This window comes from Eurytemora carolleeae, unplaced genomic scaffold (genome assembly GCF_000591075.1).
Source record: "Eurytemora carolleeae unplaced genomic scaffold, Eaff_2.0 scaffold209, whole genome shotgun sequence".
Classification (NCBI taxonomy): domain Eukaryota; kingdom Metazoa; phylum Arthropoda; class Copepoda; order Calanoida; family Temoridae; genus Eurytemora; species Eurytemora carolleeae.
The window spans coordinates 351,463-372,178 of record NW_019397113.1 but is presented as its reverse complement, the minus strand read 5'-3'; the positions used below and the strand labels follow the sequence as shown (position 1 = coordinate 372,178).

At 33.3% G+C, this 20,716-nt stretch overlaps 3 protein-coding genes across 5 annotated transcripts; 1 reads left to right on the top strand and 2 right to left on the bottom strand.

Moving 5' to 3' along the window:
• Positions 1–58: 58 nt before the first annotated feature.
• LOC111711973 (peptidase inhibitor 16) lies at positions 59–4,126 on the top strand (the record flags this gene model as incomplete). The annotated part of the gene is given in 6 exon segments (XM_023486471.1): positions 59–136; positions 753–847; positions 1,075–1,155; positions 1,923–2,040; positions 2,475–2,593; positions 3,956–4,126. Coding segments are annotated over 5 exon segments (490 nt in total), but the record flags the coding sequence as incomplete, so codon positions are not given.
• Positions 4,127–5,361: 1,235 nt separating this feature from the next.
• Positions 5,362–9,650, bottom strand: LOC111711963 (clumping factor A). The gene is made up of 7 exons (XM_023486453.1): positions 9,617–9,650; positions 9,254–9,316; positions 7,553–8,486; positions 7,422–7,496; positions 7,015–7,068; positions 6,882–6,942; positions 5,362–5,497 (listed from the first exon to the last, which is right to left on the bottom strand). The coding sequence occupies exons 1-7, from the start codon at positions 9,648–9,650 to the stop codon at positions 5,489–5,491; spliced, it is 1,230 nt and encodes a 409-aa protein (XP_023342221.1). The 3' UTR covers positions 5,362–5,488.
• On the bottom strand, positions 9,436–20,062 carry LOC111711978 (venom allergen 5). Of its 3 annotated transcripts, none has more exons than XM_023486478.1 (9): positions 19,851–20,062; positions 18,543–18,628; positions 18,042–18,108; positions 17,015–17,049; positions 15,736–15,804; positions 13,532–13,592; positions 11,660–11,716; positions 11,171–11,236; positions 9,436–10,201 (listed from the first exon to the last, which is right to left on the bottom strand). In XM_023486478.1, the coding sequence occupies exons 1-9, from the start codon at positions 20,046–20,048 to the stop codon at positions 10,133–10,135; spliced, it is 708 nt and encodes a 235-aa protein (XP_023342246.1). In that variant the 5' UTR covers positions 20,049–20,062; the 3' UTR covers positions 9,436–10,132. The 3 variants fall into 3 exon arrangements, 2 of the variants coding, with proteins under 2 accessions (XP_023342246.1, XP_023342247.1); XM_023486479.1 differs by having other exon boundaries at positions 9,436–10,136; XR_002767359.1 differs by having other exon boundaries at positions 10,110–10,136; positions 11,660–11,710; positions 13,518–13,592; positions 19,851–20,061.
• Between the last annotated feature and the right edge of the window lie 654 nt (positions 20,063–20,716).

Genomic DNA, 20,716 nt, shown 5'->3' with positions numbered 1-20,716 from the left:
AAAAAAAAGATAAAAAACAAAAAAAAACTAAAAAACATATATGTACGTATACTTTCAGAAATCCAAATTCATCGTCAACAAATTCTACTTTATTCTACTGTGGATTCGAAACGGAGGAGAGTTCTTGTAAAGTCAGGTTTGAAATATCCAATATTTTATAAATTTTTTGCTTTCGAATGAGTAGAGCTTATTATGGCTGAAATCATAGTTTTGCAAAAATAAACGATATCATTTTTATTTAAAAAGATAAATTATTTAATATAAATACACATTGCACACTTCAAAAATGAAAAAAAACACAAAAAAGGAAAAATATGAGAACAAATAACCTTCAACGCTTGCTCTCGATATCCAATGTGTGCTCCTTTAAATTCTAGGATAAATATGATTGATCTCCCATTTAATATTATACCTGCTGAGTGTGATTACAACAAGGTATCGAGGTGGAGTTGAATTTAAGATTGAGATTATGCTTAATTCTGAGATTAACAATATTAAAAATCTCACTTCAGACCGAAAATTAGCCGATTGCATTTTATTTTATCTAATGTTTGAGATACATTTCTTTAATTGGGAGAAGTTGAATTAGCATGTGGTGAAACCATTTTAACAAATTTTACACTCTCTTAATTAAACTTAGATATTTTTTTGCTTACCTCGGCAAAAAAATTGAATCTTATCCCTCAAAATTATAAAAATATATTTTTTTATTTTTTTATTATATTTTTTATTCTTGTTATTTGTGTGTTTAGAAGCGGGGGCTCGAAGTGGGTGAGATCAGAAAACTTTTTTTCTGGAATCCAAAATCATTATTTTGGAGCTGAACTTAATCCCGGAGATCAAACAGGTTTAACAACTTTACTTTTTTGATATTTTATTTGAGGTTAATTAAAATATTATTTGAATTTTGATCCATCTATGACCTATGTAATAATATTATCAAGTCCTAAATTTGAATCTGAACGAGAGAATCCACAAAACAGAACATGATCATTTTTTAACAAAATTAATAATCTCGGCAAAAGAGAAAAATTGTTGATTTTTATTATTCTTAATTCTTGATTGTGTTTTTAGAATTCTTTTTTGAGAGTTTGATTGCACCACCCCCTGGAGGAATTGCTTGCCTAGACTTCAGATATAAGAAATATTCCACTGGTAAGTTTATAATAATCATAGTTTAATATCAATGCACTAGATGTCGTCTTTTCAAGATTCAAGGGGGTTTTCGTAAACAATAACCCCGAGGCAGAGGCCCAAAGGAGTTGCACGCATGCTGCGTTGATTGACAAGACATCTAAAGAGCATGCGCGTTACTTCTTTGGGCTTCTAAAACCCTAAATGTTGAAAAGACGTATCTAGTGTTCTATCTGTATTGATATTAATCTACGACAATAACATGAATATAAATACATGATTCTATTAATCAACAAAGATAAAGGAAATGGCCGCTAATCTCAAGTTTTAATTATCTTATCCTTATATTTTTTCAACCTGACCTAAAAAATCTAAAGAACGATGCAATCTGCTAAAACAAACTTTGAACTATCGAATGTATATAAAAAATTGAAATATAAAAGCTATGAGTTTGAGGCAAAAAATCCTTTCCTTTGTATTTTAATTATTTCCTTTCTAGTATAGTGATAGGCGAATATATGAAAACAATTAAGACGACTTTTTAATTCAAGTTTTGATTGTTTACAAGTAATCGTAAAGAAACTGATTTAATCCAAAGCATCTCTCTGTTTTCATATTAATGTGTGATGTGCATCCATACTATTTAAAAGCTTTATATGTATCAAAATTGAAATCGAAAGTCGTCTACATCGTATTGGTAAATTCGACTAAGACTCTATCTAAGCTATAATGTAGAATATAGTAGATTGCAATAAAATAGAAATTCAATCCAAATATTCATTTTTTAGCTGATTCAGTTCCTCTAACAGTGATGGCCTGGCCCTTCAAGGGGAAACCAGGGAAAATAAATATTATCAGGGATTCTCCTGATCCTGGGACTTGGATCAGAGCTCAGGTTACATACAGGTATAGAATATTATCAGGGATTCTCCTCATCCTGGGACATGGATCAGAGCTCAGGTTACATACAGGTATACAATATTATCAGGTATTCTCCTGATCATGGGACTTGGATCAGAGCTCAGGTTACATACATGTATACAATATTATCAGGTATTCTCCTGATCCTGGGACTTGAATCAGAGCTCAGGTTACATACAGGTATACAATATTATCAGGGATTCTCCTGATCCTGGGACTTGAATCCGAGCTCAGGTTACATACAGGTATACAATATTATTCCAGATTACCGATGTCTGTGCTGGGCATTTACTTTGATTGGTTTTAATGAAGCCCAGTCTAGCACAGAGTAAATATGTACATTTTTTATATTAATGAGGAGGGGAGGTCCCCATTTCTTGTATGGTTGAGCCCGTAATTAATATAAAAATGTTGTTTAGGAATATAGACAACTATTTCCTTGTGATGCTACGCGGCAAAGGGCCTGCGCAAACACGTGGAAAACTATATCTAGCAGTAGACGATCTTACAGTCAGGGAAGGCCAGTGTGACGACTAAGGTGAAAACAAATTACATAAATAGAAATGTAAAAACAGGCATTAGTGCTTATACCTAAAAATTGTGTGCTTTATCGGCCGGATATTATTTATTATGTTTTATTAGATATGAGAAATTTATTTAAAGGGAGTGTTCGCGAAAAAATGAAAGGGGGTATAGGCTTAACGCGATAAAAAAGCGCTTTTGATCGTTACTAATCTTACTTCTATCTGTTGCGTCTATAAGGAGAAAATTGTTAAAGACGTCTCATACCGAATAACTTAGCGCCCATACAAATTCAGAAAATTGCAACATACGACTTAGACCGTAAAAAATCCATTTAATTTCAAACAAATCATTCAGATATTACAACCTATAGTCATCGATTATCTTTCGCCAAAGGAATTGAGTCTTTGCCACAAACTCTGATTTTCTAATCACTATATCTCTGGAACCAAATGTTGCAGACCTTAAGATATTTCAAACTATGAATTCTGTTAGATCAAATAATCTGAGTTTGAAATTTCAAAGGTTTACACCATCGAATTCTAAAGATATTGAGGTTTAAATATTCGATTTTGTTCCAAAGACTCAATTCCTTTGTATATATAGTTTATATTTAAGGTACTTCTAGACGGACGTCTCAGCCATCATAGTTTTTTTCAACGTTTTCTTTTTCCATCCGGGTTAACTTCTACAAATTGGCAACATATCAGATTTGTTATTTCTATGCAATTAGAGGTTTTTCACATGCTCAGAAAGTTATGGACAACATTTTTTCCAAAGAGGCCCTGGGAACAAATCCACATTTGTTTACTAAATTTAAAGAATTTGAATCGAGCGTCTCAAATTTGAGACGCGGCACAAAGATGGTTTGTTCCACTTGAAATTGCATTCGGTGTTTCGAGATTTAAGACGGCGCTCAATTGGTTTTTGGTTCTTCAGTGACATGGTTTAAATTTCTTTCGGCCTTAGACTATCCAGTAGAAAGTAAGATTATTATGGATAACTGCGGCTTTCAATGTTGATCGTTATAATAAAAATCTGATTAGTGACGTTTGTGAATGATATTTTGATCCCTTTATCTTGGCAATACAATGTATCAGACCTAATTAGATTTTTCAAACTAAATTCTGTTAGATCGGAAAACCTAAGTTTGAAATGTAAAAGGTTTACACCATCAGGTTGCGTAGATATAATTTAAAAAAAAATTTGATTTTGTAGCAAAGTTTCAATTCCTTGAGTTCTGATGCCGAATCTTCATAATTAAAAAATTCTGTTACTATTTTTTGGCCAATTCAAACATAAAATGTATAAATATAAAATATCATTCAAATCTGACTTTAAATTATTTTTAAAACATTGACTGAAACTTTTTCCTAAGGTTTGAGACAGCAGTTCAAACAGATTGCAGACTGTCTTCCAAATAGAATTTGTGACTGTATACATTGTTTCAGTACTCTCTGTTTATGTAAATCCATTCAACGATAAGTTTTAAATATTGTATATTGTTGTACATTTTTGAATTATTTACAATAAAAGTACAACAAAAAAATCAGGAAAATTAGAGAAGAGAATGGTTTTTTACTACATTAGACTGATGAATGGAGATATCTACAGTTTAACACAGAACTTTGGAGACATCAAAATAATTTATAAAATGTCATTTTCTAAACCTACTGATATCAAAATGCTGCAGATATTTAGTTTTTCAATTGAATAATTATATGGAGCTCTTTTAAACTGTTCACAATATGTCAGGGCTATTTATTAATTTTTACAATTACTTAAGGCCAATTTCTTAGTTGTGCTGCCATAGGTACAACCATAGTCAAACTATGGTTAAACTCTACCAGAGCAGTGCAGATAAATAGATACGACCTATAGTTGTACCATTAGTAACACGATTAAGAAATTGGCCATTACTCAGTTCCACCCCACCTTTACTCCTGTAAATATGTCTACATATATCGGCCGCAGTACACTGTACAATCTGTCAGCTGAATCAGCTGAAGTACACCATAAAGTTACTATGGAATTCAGACAAAGGATCTTAGACTTGTATCATTAGTGTTCTCTATCAGGCCTAGATGTTATACTAAACTTGTGGTAAAGGGGAGGTCAGGAGTTTTTCACGATCACTAATTCTTCTGTTCCCTTGTCCAGGGAGTCTCCGTCATCAGGATGGAAGCAATAGAAACTAAAAACACAAACTTGGAGCTAAGTGTTCAATAGGAGCTAAATCAAGAGAAATTATTGGACCCAAGTGTTCAATGGAATCTGAACCTAGAGGAATTGGAGCCAAGTGTTCAATAGGAGCTGAACCTAGAGGAATTGGAGCCAAGTGTTCAATAGGAGCTGAACCTATAGGATTCAAAGCCAAGTGTTCCATAGGAGCTGAACCTAGAGGATTCAAAGCCAAGTGTTCAATAGGAGCTGAACCTAGAGGATTCAAAGCCAAGTGTTCAATAGGAGCTGAACCTAGAGGATTCAAAGCCAAGTGTTCAATAGGAGCTGAACCTAGAGGATTCAAAGCCAAGTGTTCAATAGGAACTGAACCTAGAGGATTCAAAGCCAAGTGTTCAATAGGAGCTGAACCTAGAGGAATTATAGCCAAGTAGTTAACACGACCTTTGTATTCCCATATATGAGAATTGGAGTTAGGGCTCCAGTATAAGCTGGACCTTAGTTAAAACTTTGAAAGTAAATTTCGTGGAAAAAAACCTAGAGACTGCACTCCTTTTAGGAAATATTGTCTATTTAAACAACTAACATCTTATTACTACTTTGAACATTTATCTATTTATTTAAAATCAAGAAATTTTCACGGACATAAACATTGCAATTTTCATTTTTTGCATGGTTTCATGATTAAGATTTCTCTTGTGTGTAGTTTGCATGATTTAAAAGTTCTGGATCAACCGTCCTAGAATAAAAACGTTTAAACCTTTTGGCTACTACAGAGCCAGAAATTTAAGAGAGTAGCCTTGAACGAAACATCCGAGTTTACTTCTTGGGGTCTTTCATTTGTGTAGATTTTAATTAAATAATTAAGAAAACAAAAATTCAACGTAAAAAAACCACTTGAAATCAAATTTCTTAACAAAGATATTGGTATCTACAAAACTTCCCCCCCCATTCATGAAACCGGGTTTCCGATACTTTGTTTTATTACGGTACTCTGTCTTAAGTTTCGGACCCAGGGTTACCTACAAAGGATGAAACTTCAGAGACGATTGTACGGAATATATACTGTCTGATTTCTCATATTCATGATTCCTTTTTTTCAAATTAATTCAAGACTTCATTCAATGCGGAATCCATAATTTAAACTTAGGATCGTCGATTCATCATTGAAGAGTTTCATGTCGTCAATGCAGTATCATCCTTGATCCAAAGATCAATTCCTTTTAAGAAAAACAAATTCCAAAAACATAGAAACAAATATCTGAAAAAAAACATACCTGCTCTAGTTCACTTTATTCTGCATTCTTCACAAAAAAAAGTTTTATATTTTTACATTCAATTATTAAATGTAATGGATCATATTTATTTAATTAATGGCATTACATAAAATTATTTTACCCTGAGAGGGGGCGTCTCCCCCTCCCCCCTTTCCCAAGGAAAAGACATTAAATTAAAGTTACGGATTTGTAAGACCAAATTTACCCTTTATTAACCTTTAGGTGAAAGAGTGTCATGTTTTCATTAAAGTCTCATCTTGTGTGGGTAACCCTGTACTTTTTAAACAGTTTGATCATAGTTTCTTTAATTAATTTAACGGTTAGGCACACTGAGTGATTGTTAGTTTTTAATTACAATATGATCGTTAAGAAATGTAAAAAAAGTAAATCAAAATTTAAGCCGGCGCTCAATTGAAACCTGATTTCGACTCAAATTCATTAAATTCGGACTCTGGGGAAGTTCCTAATAACAACCTAAGACAACCAATAGCAATTAACTTTGAATCTAGTCAATTGTTCATTTTAAAAATCCCTCTATTTCCTTTTTTAACAATTTGTTGAAAAGCAGCTCTTGTGTACGACTTAAATTATGTAAAATTGTACGAAAAATGTTTAAACTCTAAGTGTGAATTTATGCAGTATGCTTGACGATTCAGGCAGTAGGTATTAAATCACCTTCTAATACTGAATTGGGTATTTTATAGTTAGAAAAGTAACCATATGGCATTTTGCCCACCTCCAATGGTTAATTGAACCCTACCCCCCCCCCCCCCCCCCCCCCAACACACTGGAGTTACTGGGGTAAAGAGTTTTATCGTAGATAAATAATTTATCCAAGAGTTTGACCTGTGACAACAGATTTGATATTTTCTCTCCACCCTTACCAGCCAATAAACCCTCCAACAAACTAAAATCAGAATTTTTCAAAAGTACATCATGAAAAGACTTTCAAAAGCGTAATAATTTTGCTAAATTTTACTCAGAAATGCTGTATTTTCCATCAGGATATTTTGCAACTCTTCTCTCAATGATTCTGAAATATTTGAGAAATAGAGAAATTTATTAAATATATATACATTGCTCATCTGTCTGTTTGTATGTATGTATCCAATAAACGCGCGTCCGGGCCCAAATTTTGTGCGAGACCTCACATGACACCAGGGAAGGTTTATCAATGCTCAAAATTACAAAAATTTGTGTCCATTAATGTTGTAACATTTTGAAAATGCTCGAAAAAATTTTTGATTCAAAAACTTTTCTTTTTATATGCATATTGTATATATGTATATAGAGCAGATGCTCACAGATAGAGTCACAATTAAAATAAGATGGGCGCGAAGCGCACTTAAAGCCTGTAGTTAATTAAAAAATGAAGAATTCTCTGACCGCCCAGTTTTACGAGATTTGCACCGCTTTTTAGTTTGTATCCCTCTGTCCTTGATAACTGGTGAGTCTAATAAACTGAAAATAAAGCAAAATAATTATAAAAATAATTTCGAAAAAATTTGCTTTCCAACCTTGAAATGTCAACTCCGTCAGCAGATTCTATCGTTAGTTCAATTGGTTTTTTCCCTTTTGGTCTCTCAACACCAGCATTATCATAATGTTGGGAATTGGGAATATCATAAGGTTTGGAATCGAAATCATCATAATGTTTGGAATTAGAATCATCCGAATTTTGGGAATCGGAATCATCAGAATGTTGGGAATCAGAATCATAAACTTGTTTGGATTCAGAATTATCAGAATGTTGAGAATCAGAATCATCCGAATGTTGGGAATCAGAATCATCCGAATGTTGGGAATCAGAATCATAAACTTGTTGGGAATCAGAATCATCCAAAGATTCGGAATCAGAATTATCAGAATGTTGGGAATCAGAATCATATGAATGTTGGGAATCAGAATCGTAAACTTGTTTGGATTCAGAATTATCAGAATGTTGGGAATCAGAATCGTAAACTTGCTGGGAATCAGAATCATCCGAATGTTGGGAATCAGAATCATAAACTAGTTGGGGATCAGAATCATCAGAATGTTGAGAATCAGAATCATATGAATGTTGGGAATCGGAATCGTAAATTTGTTGGGAATCAGAATCATCTGAATGTTGGGAATCAGAATCATAAACTAGTTGGGAATCAGAATCATCAGAATGTTGGGAATCAGAATCATAATAAGGTTGTTGGGAATCAGAATTGTCAGAATGTTGGGAATCGGAATCATCAGAATGTTGGGAGCCAGAATCATCCAAATATTGGGATTTAGAATCAAAAGAATTTTGGGAACCAGAATCATCTAACTCATCATCAAATTTATCTAAATTTTCCGAATCATTATCAGAATTTTCAGATTTCTTTTCATAATATCCGGCATCATTTTCATGAGAATGTTCGGAAGCAGAATCATCGGAATTTTGGGAATCAGCTTCACCATATTTGTCACTGGGCTCTGAAAACATTTTAAATCCTCAATGAAACTGTTGCACATTAAATACACAACGTGTTTGTTTCAAAAATCTGACCTTATTTGATATTTGTATAATATTTGTAAAATCTAACATATATCTAGATGTTTTTGTAATATCTAAAATATATATTGATATTTGTAATATTATCTAATATATATCTAGTTATTTGTAATATCTAACATATATTTAGATATTTGTAATATAATATCTAACATAAGTCATGGCATTACTAATCAGGGGTCTGCCCTTCCTGTGCTTTCAAAAATACTGAAGATTCTGTTAGATTTCAATTCATTAAAGGGTCTGTAAGCAAAGTTCCAAGTGACCCTCCATACAGAGATAGCAATGCGTTTCTAATTCTGAAAATTCTAATATGTTTTTCTGCAGTTATAGACACGTCACTTTTTGTAGAGAACTCACAATTGAAATATAATTAGTCTTCAAAATTCTAATATTAGTATCTACTTCCTGCATGAATCAGACAAAACATTTAAGGAAAACGCTGTGAATCGGGCATTACATTAGGGTAACTAACTTAAAATTATGCTTACAGTCCTTTAAGTTAAAAACAAAATTGTAAAAACATCCTTTATCTCTTGAATTAAAAACAAAGGGTAGACCACATTCTACAAGTTAAAAATCGTAAAACCTTTGATGCAATTTTCCGGGAAAAAAATCAAAGATCAAGAACCAGCTTTTTATCAAGTTCATTCAATTATCATGTTTAATGGGACACCCTGTAGCCTACCACACAATCCTGGATAATCAGCTGAACATACATGATCTTTGGGACACTCAGAACAAGCCTCTCCTACATTATCATATAATTAATGAGAACAATAATAATGATGATGATGATGATAATAATAGTAATAATAAAATGATAATAATATTAATAATAATAATAATAATAATAATAATAANACAGATAATGAAGTAACTGTAACCATTTCCCTTAACTGCAGTTAGCCCACATCCTACCTATAGTTACAGATAATGAAGTAACTGTAACCATTTCCCTTAACTGCAGTTAGCCCACATCCTACCTATAGTTACAGATAATGAAGTAACTGTAACCATTTCCCTTAACTGCAGTTAGCCCACATCCTACCTATAGTTACAGATAATGAAGTAACTGTAACCATTTCCCTTAACTGCAGTTAGCCCACATCCTACCTATAGTTACAGATAATGAAGTAACTGTAACCATTTCCCTTAACTGCAGTTAGCCCACATCCTACCTATAGTTACAGATAATGAAGTAACTGTAACCATTTCCCTTAACTGCAGTTAGCCCACATCCTACCTATAGTTACAGATAATGAAGTAACTGTAACCATTTCCCTTAACTGCAGTTAGCCCACATCCTACCTATAGTTACAGATAATGAAGTAACTGTAACCATTTCCCTTAACTGCAGTTAGCCCACATCCTACCTATAGTTACAGATAATGAAGTAACTGTAACCATTTCCCTTAACTGCAGTTAGCCCACATCCTACCTATAGTTACAGATAATGAAGTAACTGTAACCATTTCCCTTAACTGCAGTTAGCCCACATCCTACCTATAGTTACAGATAATGAAGTAACTGTAACCATTTCCCTTAACTGCAGTTAGCCCACATCCTACCTATAGTTACAGATAATGAAATAACTGTAACCATTTCCCTTAACTGCAGTTAGCCCACATCCAACCTATAGTTAGAGATAATAAAGTAACTGTAACCATTTCTTTTAACTGCAGTTAGCCCACATGTAACCTATAGTTACAGATTAGGAAATAACTGTAACCATTTAGCATAACGATAATGACTTTATAGCACACCTATATTTAAATTAACCATGAAGTTGACATGAATTATAAAGTAAAAAATAGTTTAATAAAAACATAACTGTAATTAATAAGGTGCTAGGAGGTATGAACAAAGTTTGATCATATAATCCAGGGGCCGAATTTAATGAATTTAAACCATGTCCATCGCGGCGCCAGTTCAAATTTGAACCACTGATTAAAATCACTTCTTAATCTTTAGCTTTGAATCGGTAGTTCAAATTTGAACCGGCTGAGAACTTGAAATTTAAATCCTAATGGAGTTAGTTCACAGTCTTCTATGCTAAGTATTTTAGCGAAGTGTGAAAAATCATTATCATCATTAAGGGGTTTATAATTGCCAGCTTCCCACTTAATCAAATACCTTGCCTGTGTCAGCCTAGACTATCTGAGTATAGTGTCCAACTGAATAGCTATGAAATACCTTGCCTGTGTCAGCCTAGACTATCTGAGCATAGTGTCCAGCTGAATAGCTATGAAATACCTTGCCTGTATCAGCCTAGACTATCTGAGTATAGTGTCCAGCTGAATAGCTATGAAATACCTTGCCTGTGTCAGCCTAGACTATCTGAGCATAGTGTCCAGCTGAATTGCTATAAAATACCTTGCATGCATCAGCCTAGACTATCTGAGTATAGTGTCCCGCTGCATTGCTATAAAATACCTTACATGTATCAGCCCAGACTATCTGAGTATAGTGTCCAGCTGCATTGCTATAAAATACCTTGCATGTATCAGCCCAGACTATCTGAGTGTAGTGTCCTATAAAATACCTTGCATGTATCAGCCCAGACTATCTGAGTGTAGTGTCCAGCTGAATTGCTATAAAATACCTTGCATGTATCAGCCCAGACTATCTGAGTGTAGTGTCCAGCTGCATTGCTATAAAATTGTTCCAACTGAAACAAGTATAAAAATTATTTGCTTTTCTGAAACTGTACACTGGCGCACTTAACAGAGTATTTGCATATTTGTTTCATTATTATTTAGATTTATAATAAATAATCAGATTCACACCTTTTAAACCTTATTGTACAGTATAGTAGTCACCCTCAACTAAACTAAACTAAACAGTGCACTGACCGAGGGTATAGTAGTGTTTAGTGGAGAGTGTGGAAGATATCGTCGCCCTTTTGCTAGTAGTTGCCAGTTTTTTTGACTTTGATAGAAAACCACAATTCAAAGTTTAATTTTTCAGTGACAAAAACATGGATATCTCATTCATTCTTGATCAGACAAAGCTTTAAGGGTACACCGTGGTGAATCGAATATGTCACTCTATAGTTGTGACGAAATGTAAATGAATTTATAATGGTGAAAACCTGGCTTGGGGTTACCAAAGGAATCTCATCAGTCGCCATTCCCTGAATCCTCTGAACCTCTCAATATCAGATATTTTAAAGCAATAACAAAATGGTATGTTCGGGATCAGATAAACTTTCCTTGTCTGGGTGTCTGTTTGCAATTGTCAAATGTTGAAAATACATGATTTTTTTAAAATCCGCGAACCTTGTTTTATTGTTTTGTTTTACAAAGCAGTAGAAAGCAGTTGAGGTGTCAACACCTCCTCTCTCTGAGAGAAAGCATGCAACAGGCTTGCAAATATATTCAGGACTAGGGCCGAAGCCCTTTTTACTGTCAACAAGAATGGGTTCACACCCTTTGCTAATAGTAGATGTCAAAGTCTACTACAGTCAACGAGTACGGGTTCACACCCTTTGCTAATGGTAGATGTCAAAGTCTACTCCACTCAACAAGAATGGGTTCACACCTTTTGCTAATGGTAGATATCAAAGTCTACTACTGTCAACAAGAATGGGTTCACACCCTCTGCTAATGGTGGATGTCAAAGTCTACTAAAGTCAACGAGAATACATTGCTTTTGTTGAATCAATATGTATTCATAAGTTCAATTAATGCATTCCTGAAAATGTTTTGATTATTTGAGTGCTGACTAATTATCTACTTGTAAATGCACAATGAATGTATTCTTAGTTGAGTTTTCAATATTTATACTTTGTTTCAACAAATACGATCAAAACAAAATTATCAAACAATATATTTTTAATTTAATTTAATTTTTAATAATAAATTTTCTTTTGTGTTATATTTTAAGCTGAACCATCATGCAATATTATTTTGTATTTTGTGTTTGAAAATAAATACTATAACTATAAAGACAAAATGCTGAAAATGGAAATGTATTATGAATATAAAGAGATCAATGTTTGATCTCTATCTTTTGTTGATCTTCAGATTAATTTGATCTCAACATGGCATCCATTAAAGAATGTCAACTAGGGCTGCTGAACATAGAATCAGTAAACCATGGAACCAGAGAACAGAGAAATTGCGGATGGAGATTTGTAGATATGGAGATCTGTGGATATGAAGATCTGTGGATATTGACATTTTTTAAATTTTTATCATTCATAAACCTTCCCTGTGATCACGAGATGTCCCACAAAAAAATTGGGCCCGATCGGTTCAGCCGTTTTGGCTGTTTATTGGATACAGACAAACAGACAAGCCAAATTTATATATAATTGGCTTCTTTTAAACTATTGACCTACTATTTTTATTTTACTCAATTCTTTGAAATTGATCGCCAATAAAATTAAAACTTCGACTTGGAATTTGCATTCTAAAACAAGATCGTTGGTCATTTTCGGATTTGTTAATTCTGCAATCCTCAAAAATAAATTACGGAACGATTATGTCAAATAGAACTGATCTTAAAAACGTCGTAATATTTCAATATGTACCACCTACTTTTGTAGAGCTTCTAGGGGATAAATCTGTTCTTTCGTTGGGATTGGTTTAGTCCTTAATTTACAGAGTTATGCATAGTTTTGCATTTTTTATATTGTAAAATTAATTTAATATATATTTATATATACTTTGCTTGCAGTCTTTCTGTCAAAGCGGCTGAACAGCTAGATGGGGCCCTAAAGGACCCCAGAGGGAAGGTTCATGGATATTCAAAATGTCAAAAATAAGCCTCCAACAAAATTCGATATTCATTAAATTGTGGAAATTCACGACATTTTTTTTTAAAAATCTGCGATTTTTTTCTGTTTTTACTTACAAAGAGAAAATGTTCACGATTGAAATAGAAGATTGAAATTGAAAGCCGTGTTATATTCAAAAACCACTTTTTCACTTCAAATTTCTGATTTCCTGATTTCCTGAGCAAAATCAAACTTTTGAGCCACCGAGGCAGCTGAATACAAAGCATTCTGCCCAACTGGGAATCTAGAGTTATCATACAAGGGTGTCCCAATAAATATGGGAATTGAGAAACGACTTGAATATCGTCTTTAATTTCCGATAAATGACATTAAGTGCAACAAAAAATATTGAACTTCTAATGAGCTTTCCAACACGTGGTCTACCTCCTTTGTATCTTTAAAGTTGAGATATTTAACATTTGAATAGTTTTGTTGATTTTTGATTAACTTGAATTTGAACAAATTTCCGTCAATTTTGAAGGTGAAAAAGTGGTTAAAGACCACATTTTAGAAATCCCGAGACCAATCGTTTTCGGTGTTTCGGTGTTTTAACTGTGATACTTTAAAATCATATTTACGAAATAATCCTGCTTGGAACAAAGACGATATAGAAGTCATCATTTAATTCCCATGTTTATTGGGACACCCTGTATCATGAATTAATAAATCAAGAAATATATATTGACTAGGCAATTTGGCAATAAAAGTAACCCTTCAAAAGCTGCCATACCGGGAGCCATAAATGAAAGCAAGAGATTAAATAAATAGATCCTGTACAGTCGGCTCTCAAGAGACTAAATATATAGATCCTGTACAGTCGGCTCTCAAGAGATTAAATAAATAGATCCTGTACAGTCGGCTCTCAAGAGATTAAATAAATAGATCCTGTACAGTCGGCTCTCAAGAGATTAAATATATAGATCCTGTACAGTCGGCTCTCAATAGATTAAATATATAGATCCTGTACAGTCGGCTCCTAAGAGATTAAATAAATAGATCCTGTACAGTCGGCTCTCAAGAGATTAAATATATAGATCCTGTACAGTCGGCTCTCAAGTCTCATCATTAGTGGGTGACCCTGTATGCACGAGGGAGGGGACGCAGAGGCGCCTGGAGCCCCGCAAAAATGACCTCCGAGCCTCCAGATTTTCAGAATGATATCCGGGCCCCGCGAAACCGTCTACGTGCCTCTCGCTACGTCTCCGAGCCTCCACCATTCTGTCTCCACACCCCCATTTTGGTCTCCAATAAAAAATATTTGGCTTTTACATCCACCAAAAATCTTTTTTTCGAAAAATCTCAACATGATAATAAAGTTTAGAATGATACATAGATAATTTGTATTAAAAATTCTATTTTAATTGAGATCTAATGTTTTATTTTTGTTTTTCTAACTTTCACAAATTTCTTAAATTGTGAAGAAATATTGCAGTTTTGTATACAAAGATAGGCAAATTTTATATTATTCTACAGGGATTTCATGCACAAATAAAACAATATCAGTGGCAATTTATAAAACACAGTAGTTTTAGTGAAATCCTTGAATTTGTGCTTTTATTGTAAACTTTAGAAAACATTGAAGAACTATTTTTTAAAAAGTTGAATTTTTTTTTAAATAGTCTTAATATTTATAACATGCAATACTAACATGTACTTAAGTTTTACATACTAATGGTTAAAAAAATGGTTAAATCAGGGGAATTTGGGCAATGTAAATAAAAATTTATACACAAAGTGTGTGTGTGGGGGGGGGGGTTCAAAAACTAGTAAACTATAGGACTGACCATCATTAATTTGCATTTTTAAGATTTAATTTAATGCTAAGGACTTGATATATTTAATACAATCTTCAATTCATGATGTCTTTAAAGATAGAAGTTTATGGCATACCAGCTGTATGTAAACTTTTTACAAATAAACAACTCAAAGATCAATTGAATGAATTAATATTTCAAATTTGTCGATTAAACAATTATTTAAACTATTGCGGAGTCTAATATGAAGAGATATACTTGATTCTTGGTTAGTTATGCCATAAAACGTAAACAAAAGATAAAAACAGCAAGGGGAGATCAAAATGCGGGGCGTGGAGACAAAATGGTGGAGGCTTGGAGATGTAGCGAGAGGCACAAAGACGGTGGTCAATCTGCAAATTTGGAGGCTTGGAGGTCATTTTTGCGGGGCTAATGCAACATAGTAAGTAAGTTAAGGGGATAGAGTGAACAGAAAAGAAGAATATTGGAAAAAATGATTATCTGCATGCAATAATAACAGATATCTATCAATTACTAGTCGCTTAAAAATTGTGATTTGTAAAAATATGAAAATAAAAAATACCAAATTTGTTAACAAATCTAGAGGACCCGGATAAAGGTTTAAAAGATGACCTTGACACAGCTCTGCATTGATTACAGTCGTGAGGTTGGCCAGAATTCAGGGAACACTGATTTGCCCACCTAAACCAAAATGAAAATTACGAGCTGAAGTGGCCGGCGTTGCCCGTGAAATTTTTTAAAAAATTGAGTGTGATTGAGGTCCCTAGTCCAACTTTTCAAGGCCAATAAAATAAAAAATTAGGCCTATATTGGCCTATAATTTTAATGGTTTAGTCAAGAAGGTTAAAAAAAATTAAAAAAGAACGTGGGCAAAATGTAAAAGAATAGTTTTTTTTTTGGACAAATAAGTAAATCTTTAGTTCAAATAACAAACAAGTTTTTTTGATTTTTTTGAGACATCAACCTGTCTTTGACCGTTTACCCTAACTTATGCATAACATTTTTTGTATTTGCAAAATTTGGTTCAAACTCTGAAGTTGGAGAAGTGTAGAAGTATGAGCTCTAGTGTATTTAACAAATTATGCAAAAAAAAAACTACTAAAAAGAAATTACCTAAACTAATTTTTCATAACGATTTACCATTTCATTTGACAAATTGACATGTTTAATATCTTTGGTCAGATTAAAAATGTTGCATAATGTAATAAAAGCAAACACATCGAATTTGGATTCGGATAAAGTTTATAAACCTCTCAAATTATTATGGGTTCTCTTTAATGTTTAAAAGTCTAAATAAAAAAATGACATCAAAACAATAGGTTTAAGACTTGACCGACTTTAAATATCGCAAATTGACTTTTATCTTATTTTACTAACTTACGCTGTTAGGTAAACTATTTTGAAACCCTTACAATGGACACATACATTTTGTTTTTAGATTTAGTTTAATAAGTATTTACCAAAATTATTATAATTTTTTGCGTGAAAGCTTTCAACCTTTGAATCACGCTGGGAAAGGGATAGTTTGACACGCCACCCTCCCCCCCCCTCTTCCTAGTTTTTGTTTTGCACACTCCATAGTCCGTATTGACAGTTTAACCTGGAAATTTTAAGATCTAAAACTTGAAAAGCCCCGTAAATATAAATGCATTATTAAATATCCTAAATGATTATTTGTAAAGAATAAAAATCTCACGCTTTTTTTGACATTTTTAAAACCTCACCAGCACCAAAACTATTGAAGCTAGAGAATTATTTTTTATATAAACTTGCATTTGAAAAATTCGAGTACGAACAGTAAACATATACTGCACTATATATCCATTTTCTATATTTTGTATAAGAAAATGAATTAAAAAATCAATATTTTTTTTTAGTTTTTCAGTTTTACCTCTGCGCAACTTTTGCTAATTCCTCGTCCCACTCCTAAACATAATTGTTCTTTTTCATAAATCAGAGCTTTACATTTTCATTTAAGTACTAACTTGGGAATCAAGTGCTACCCGTGTTACTTACGCCGTTTACCCGCACTTGGTATTAACTTTATACCAACTGACGTCTGGTTTACCCCCCCCCCCCTCCATTTCAATAATCTGAAGAAAAAATGCAAATTTACAAAAATCCAGATAATTATTGCGAAATCTAATTAATTAGCAAAAAGTGTAAAAATACCAAAATTTTACGAAATATGACAAATTATTCCCCTGAAGTCGGAATAGGGTTAAATTACGATTCTAGCTATTTTTCCCCTCTAAAAGTCGACCCACTCGACTTAGAATTTTAAAAACAAAGAAAAAATACTTCTGTGGTTCTCTCCCGTTCCCCAATCAAAAATTTATGCAAATCGGTCAATGGGATTCTGAGTTATGATCGGACATACAAACAAAAAAACAGAGTTTGCTACTTTATTCATATATATATACAGGGTGTCCCACGAAACATGACAGTATGCAGGACGACTTGAATGTCGTCTTGATTTTTTATATAATTTGCTGCGTTTATTTTTCAACCTAATTTTAGAAGTAAATTTCTAGAGATAATAATCACAAAATTTCCCTTGCCCTGCTATTTCCAAAATGTGGTCTGCCTTTTTTGTGCTTCCAATATTGCCCGAGATATGAAGAATTTCGTTCAGATTTCGACAATTTTGCTTTTATTTAACAAAATTGAAATCTGAACCAAACTCTTTATATCTCCAGTAATATTGAAAGCACAAAAAACGCAGACCACTTTTTGGAAATGCCAGGGCTAGGAGAATTATGTGATAGTTGTTTCAAGAATCATACATGTTAAAGTAGATAGAAGACTAAATGTCACAAATAAATTCAAATACCAAAGACGACTTTCAAGTCGTCTTGCTATTGTCATGTTTCGTGGGACACCCTGTATATTTATATATATATATCAATTTTACTTACCATTCGTTTCATATTACTAGCTGGGGGTTGATTACCTTCCTCACCATTTGCTACTTTAGCGCGGATCCTGCAACAACATGTTTATGTTTAACAGGGGCGTATTCAGGATGTTACACGACGAGGAGGGAGGGGGGGGCTTATATATTTTTTATTCCAGCGGAGTTGACTAAGCATTTGTCGGGACCTGGTTAAGATTCAAGGAGGATGTGGGGGGGGGATAGGAATGGATCGTTTTCAGTTTTGAGAATAACGATCGTTTTAGGAAAAGATCGTTTTTAAAATAAATTGTTTTTAGTTTTAGGTCGTCGTTTCATTGATGAAGTTAGGTTGTTTTTGGTTTTTGACGATCTTTAACTATCGCTTACGACCGTTCTTCGTTAGCGACTTGATTTTCAAGAAAACAATCGTATCGTCGTTTCGTTTTCAAAACGAATGGTTCGTTCGTTTAAAAATACTATTAACAACCCTAGTTTGAGGGGGGGGGGCATTTTAAAAACATACTTGTTATGCGTATCAACAATGATCGTAATATCTTCCTCATCAATTCCTTTTGTCTCTATAGTTCCATCACAGCCGGGACCAGTCTCCTATACAAAATAAAAGATCCTTATAAACACTTGAATTAAGTTAGTGTTATTACAGGGTTAACCACAAAGAATGAGACTTGAAAACTTTAGAATTGGAAATCCTTAATCGCGATCGGTTAATTAATCTTGAGATTTTTAACATGAGGAGAACAAGCATTATTTAATCTGGAGATTAAGAAAAAGAGGAGATCAAGCATTGATCACGATATCCACCATTCTACAGTTTTCAGCTCAGATTTCTTATATCTATGATTCCTTGCAACTGCAAATTTGTTTCTTCTTTTGCTAAATCATATAATAAACCATTAAGAGACTTTATCTCTCCTGTATGCCGAGTCCATTAGCGCCTGATCCAATCAGGGTTCAGCCATGTGTTTGATGTCTATTCTGAACCAATAGAAATAGTATGGCGGTAACATCTATATTTCTATATATCTCATTATCCAATCAGAGTTATGAATCCTTCCATCGGCGCTTTCAGTAAATTGAAATATTTACTTCTACTGAAACTATGGTGTTATGTTAGACCTTTAAATCTGTGGAATGGGAAGACGAGACAATTTTATCAATCTTATGTGCATGTTTATAATCATATAGCTATAGTATCACGAGAAGCTTGACAAACTATAGCATATTAAGTGAAATGGATCTGTGTACTAGAGATGTCAACGTTTTGATTTTTCTAGATTTAATTCATTTTTCAAACGTTAGACTTTCAAGCCCCCTTTGGAAACAAAACATTTCTTTACGTTTTGGTCAAAAAAGTTGTAGATACTAGAAAAATAACGTTACATTTCCACTAAACGCTAACGTTGGGGGTATATTCCTCTAACGTTAACGTTTAACGTTAACGTTAGGTATGAGCTCCTATAACGTTAACGTTTAACGTTAACGTTAGGTATGAGCTCCTATAACGTTAACGTTTAACGTTCACGTTATATAGAATATATCCAAACGTTACACATTATTGTAACGTAACGTACAAAAACGTACATTTTTACGTTACGTTACACTATCGTTGACATCTCTACTGTGTACATTACACAATTGTTATGTTTAATATTCATTGGACATTAATAAATCATGGCAATTCAATTCTTCTTGATACTGTCATACTTCGTGGGACACCCAGAACCTTTATTTAAACTTGAGTCTAAAAGACGTGTCTTCTTATTCCACAGGTTTATGGGTCCCACTTTATTCCCTTAAAAATGATACTTGCCGGTAGATTGCAGAGTGTGTGCTGAGGAGTGATTGAACAATATTCCTGCTGTCCCAGTGCTAGAGCTGGTAGAAATAATAAAACCAATAATATTGTAGAATTCAACCCAGTACCGGTTTTAAACCACGTGTTCATTTTCACCCACGCGGCCATTTTGAACCCGTGAGCAGCTGTCAAACTTTCTGGAAAGCAAAACATGGAATATAATACAGTGATAACCAGAAAACTCTGAAATAGGAAGAAGTCTTTTAGACTAAAGTAATGACTTTAGAAACAGGGTGCCCCACAAAGTATGACAGTAAAAAGTCGAATGGAAGGTCGTCTTTGATATTTGAAATGATTTGCGGCATTTATACGTAAACCTAATTTTAAAAATAAAATTCTAAAGCTCATAATTACAAAATAGCCCTAGAGTCTTGGCATTTTCAAAATGTGTTTGCCTTTTTTGTGCTTTCAATATTACCGGAGATATGAAGATTTTTGTTTGATTTCGAATCTGAACAAAATTCATAATATCTCAGGTAATATTGACAACCCAAAAAATGTCGAGGACTAGGAAAATTTTGTAGTTCAAAGAACATGAGACACAGCAATTTTGCAGTGTAAACAGACCCATTTCACTTAATTATTGCTTCAATAAGTGTAAAGTAAAACTGTTAAATTTCCAACAACATCAAATTCACTTAAGTATGGCTGTAAAGTCGTCTTCTTATATTAATTTGAATTTTTTAAATACTAATTCAAATTAAACTTGGGTTTTGTGAAATGTGTACTGTGTGGGGGTAAATATACATATATATATATATACATATGTAAATAATATGTATAACTAGATGAAGGGCCCGGCGTTGCCCGTGGAAAAAAAC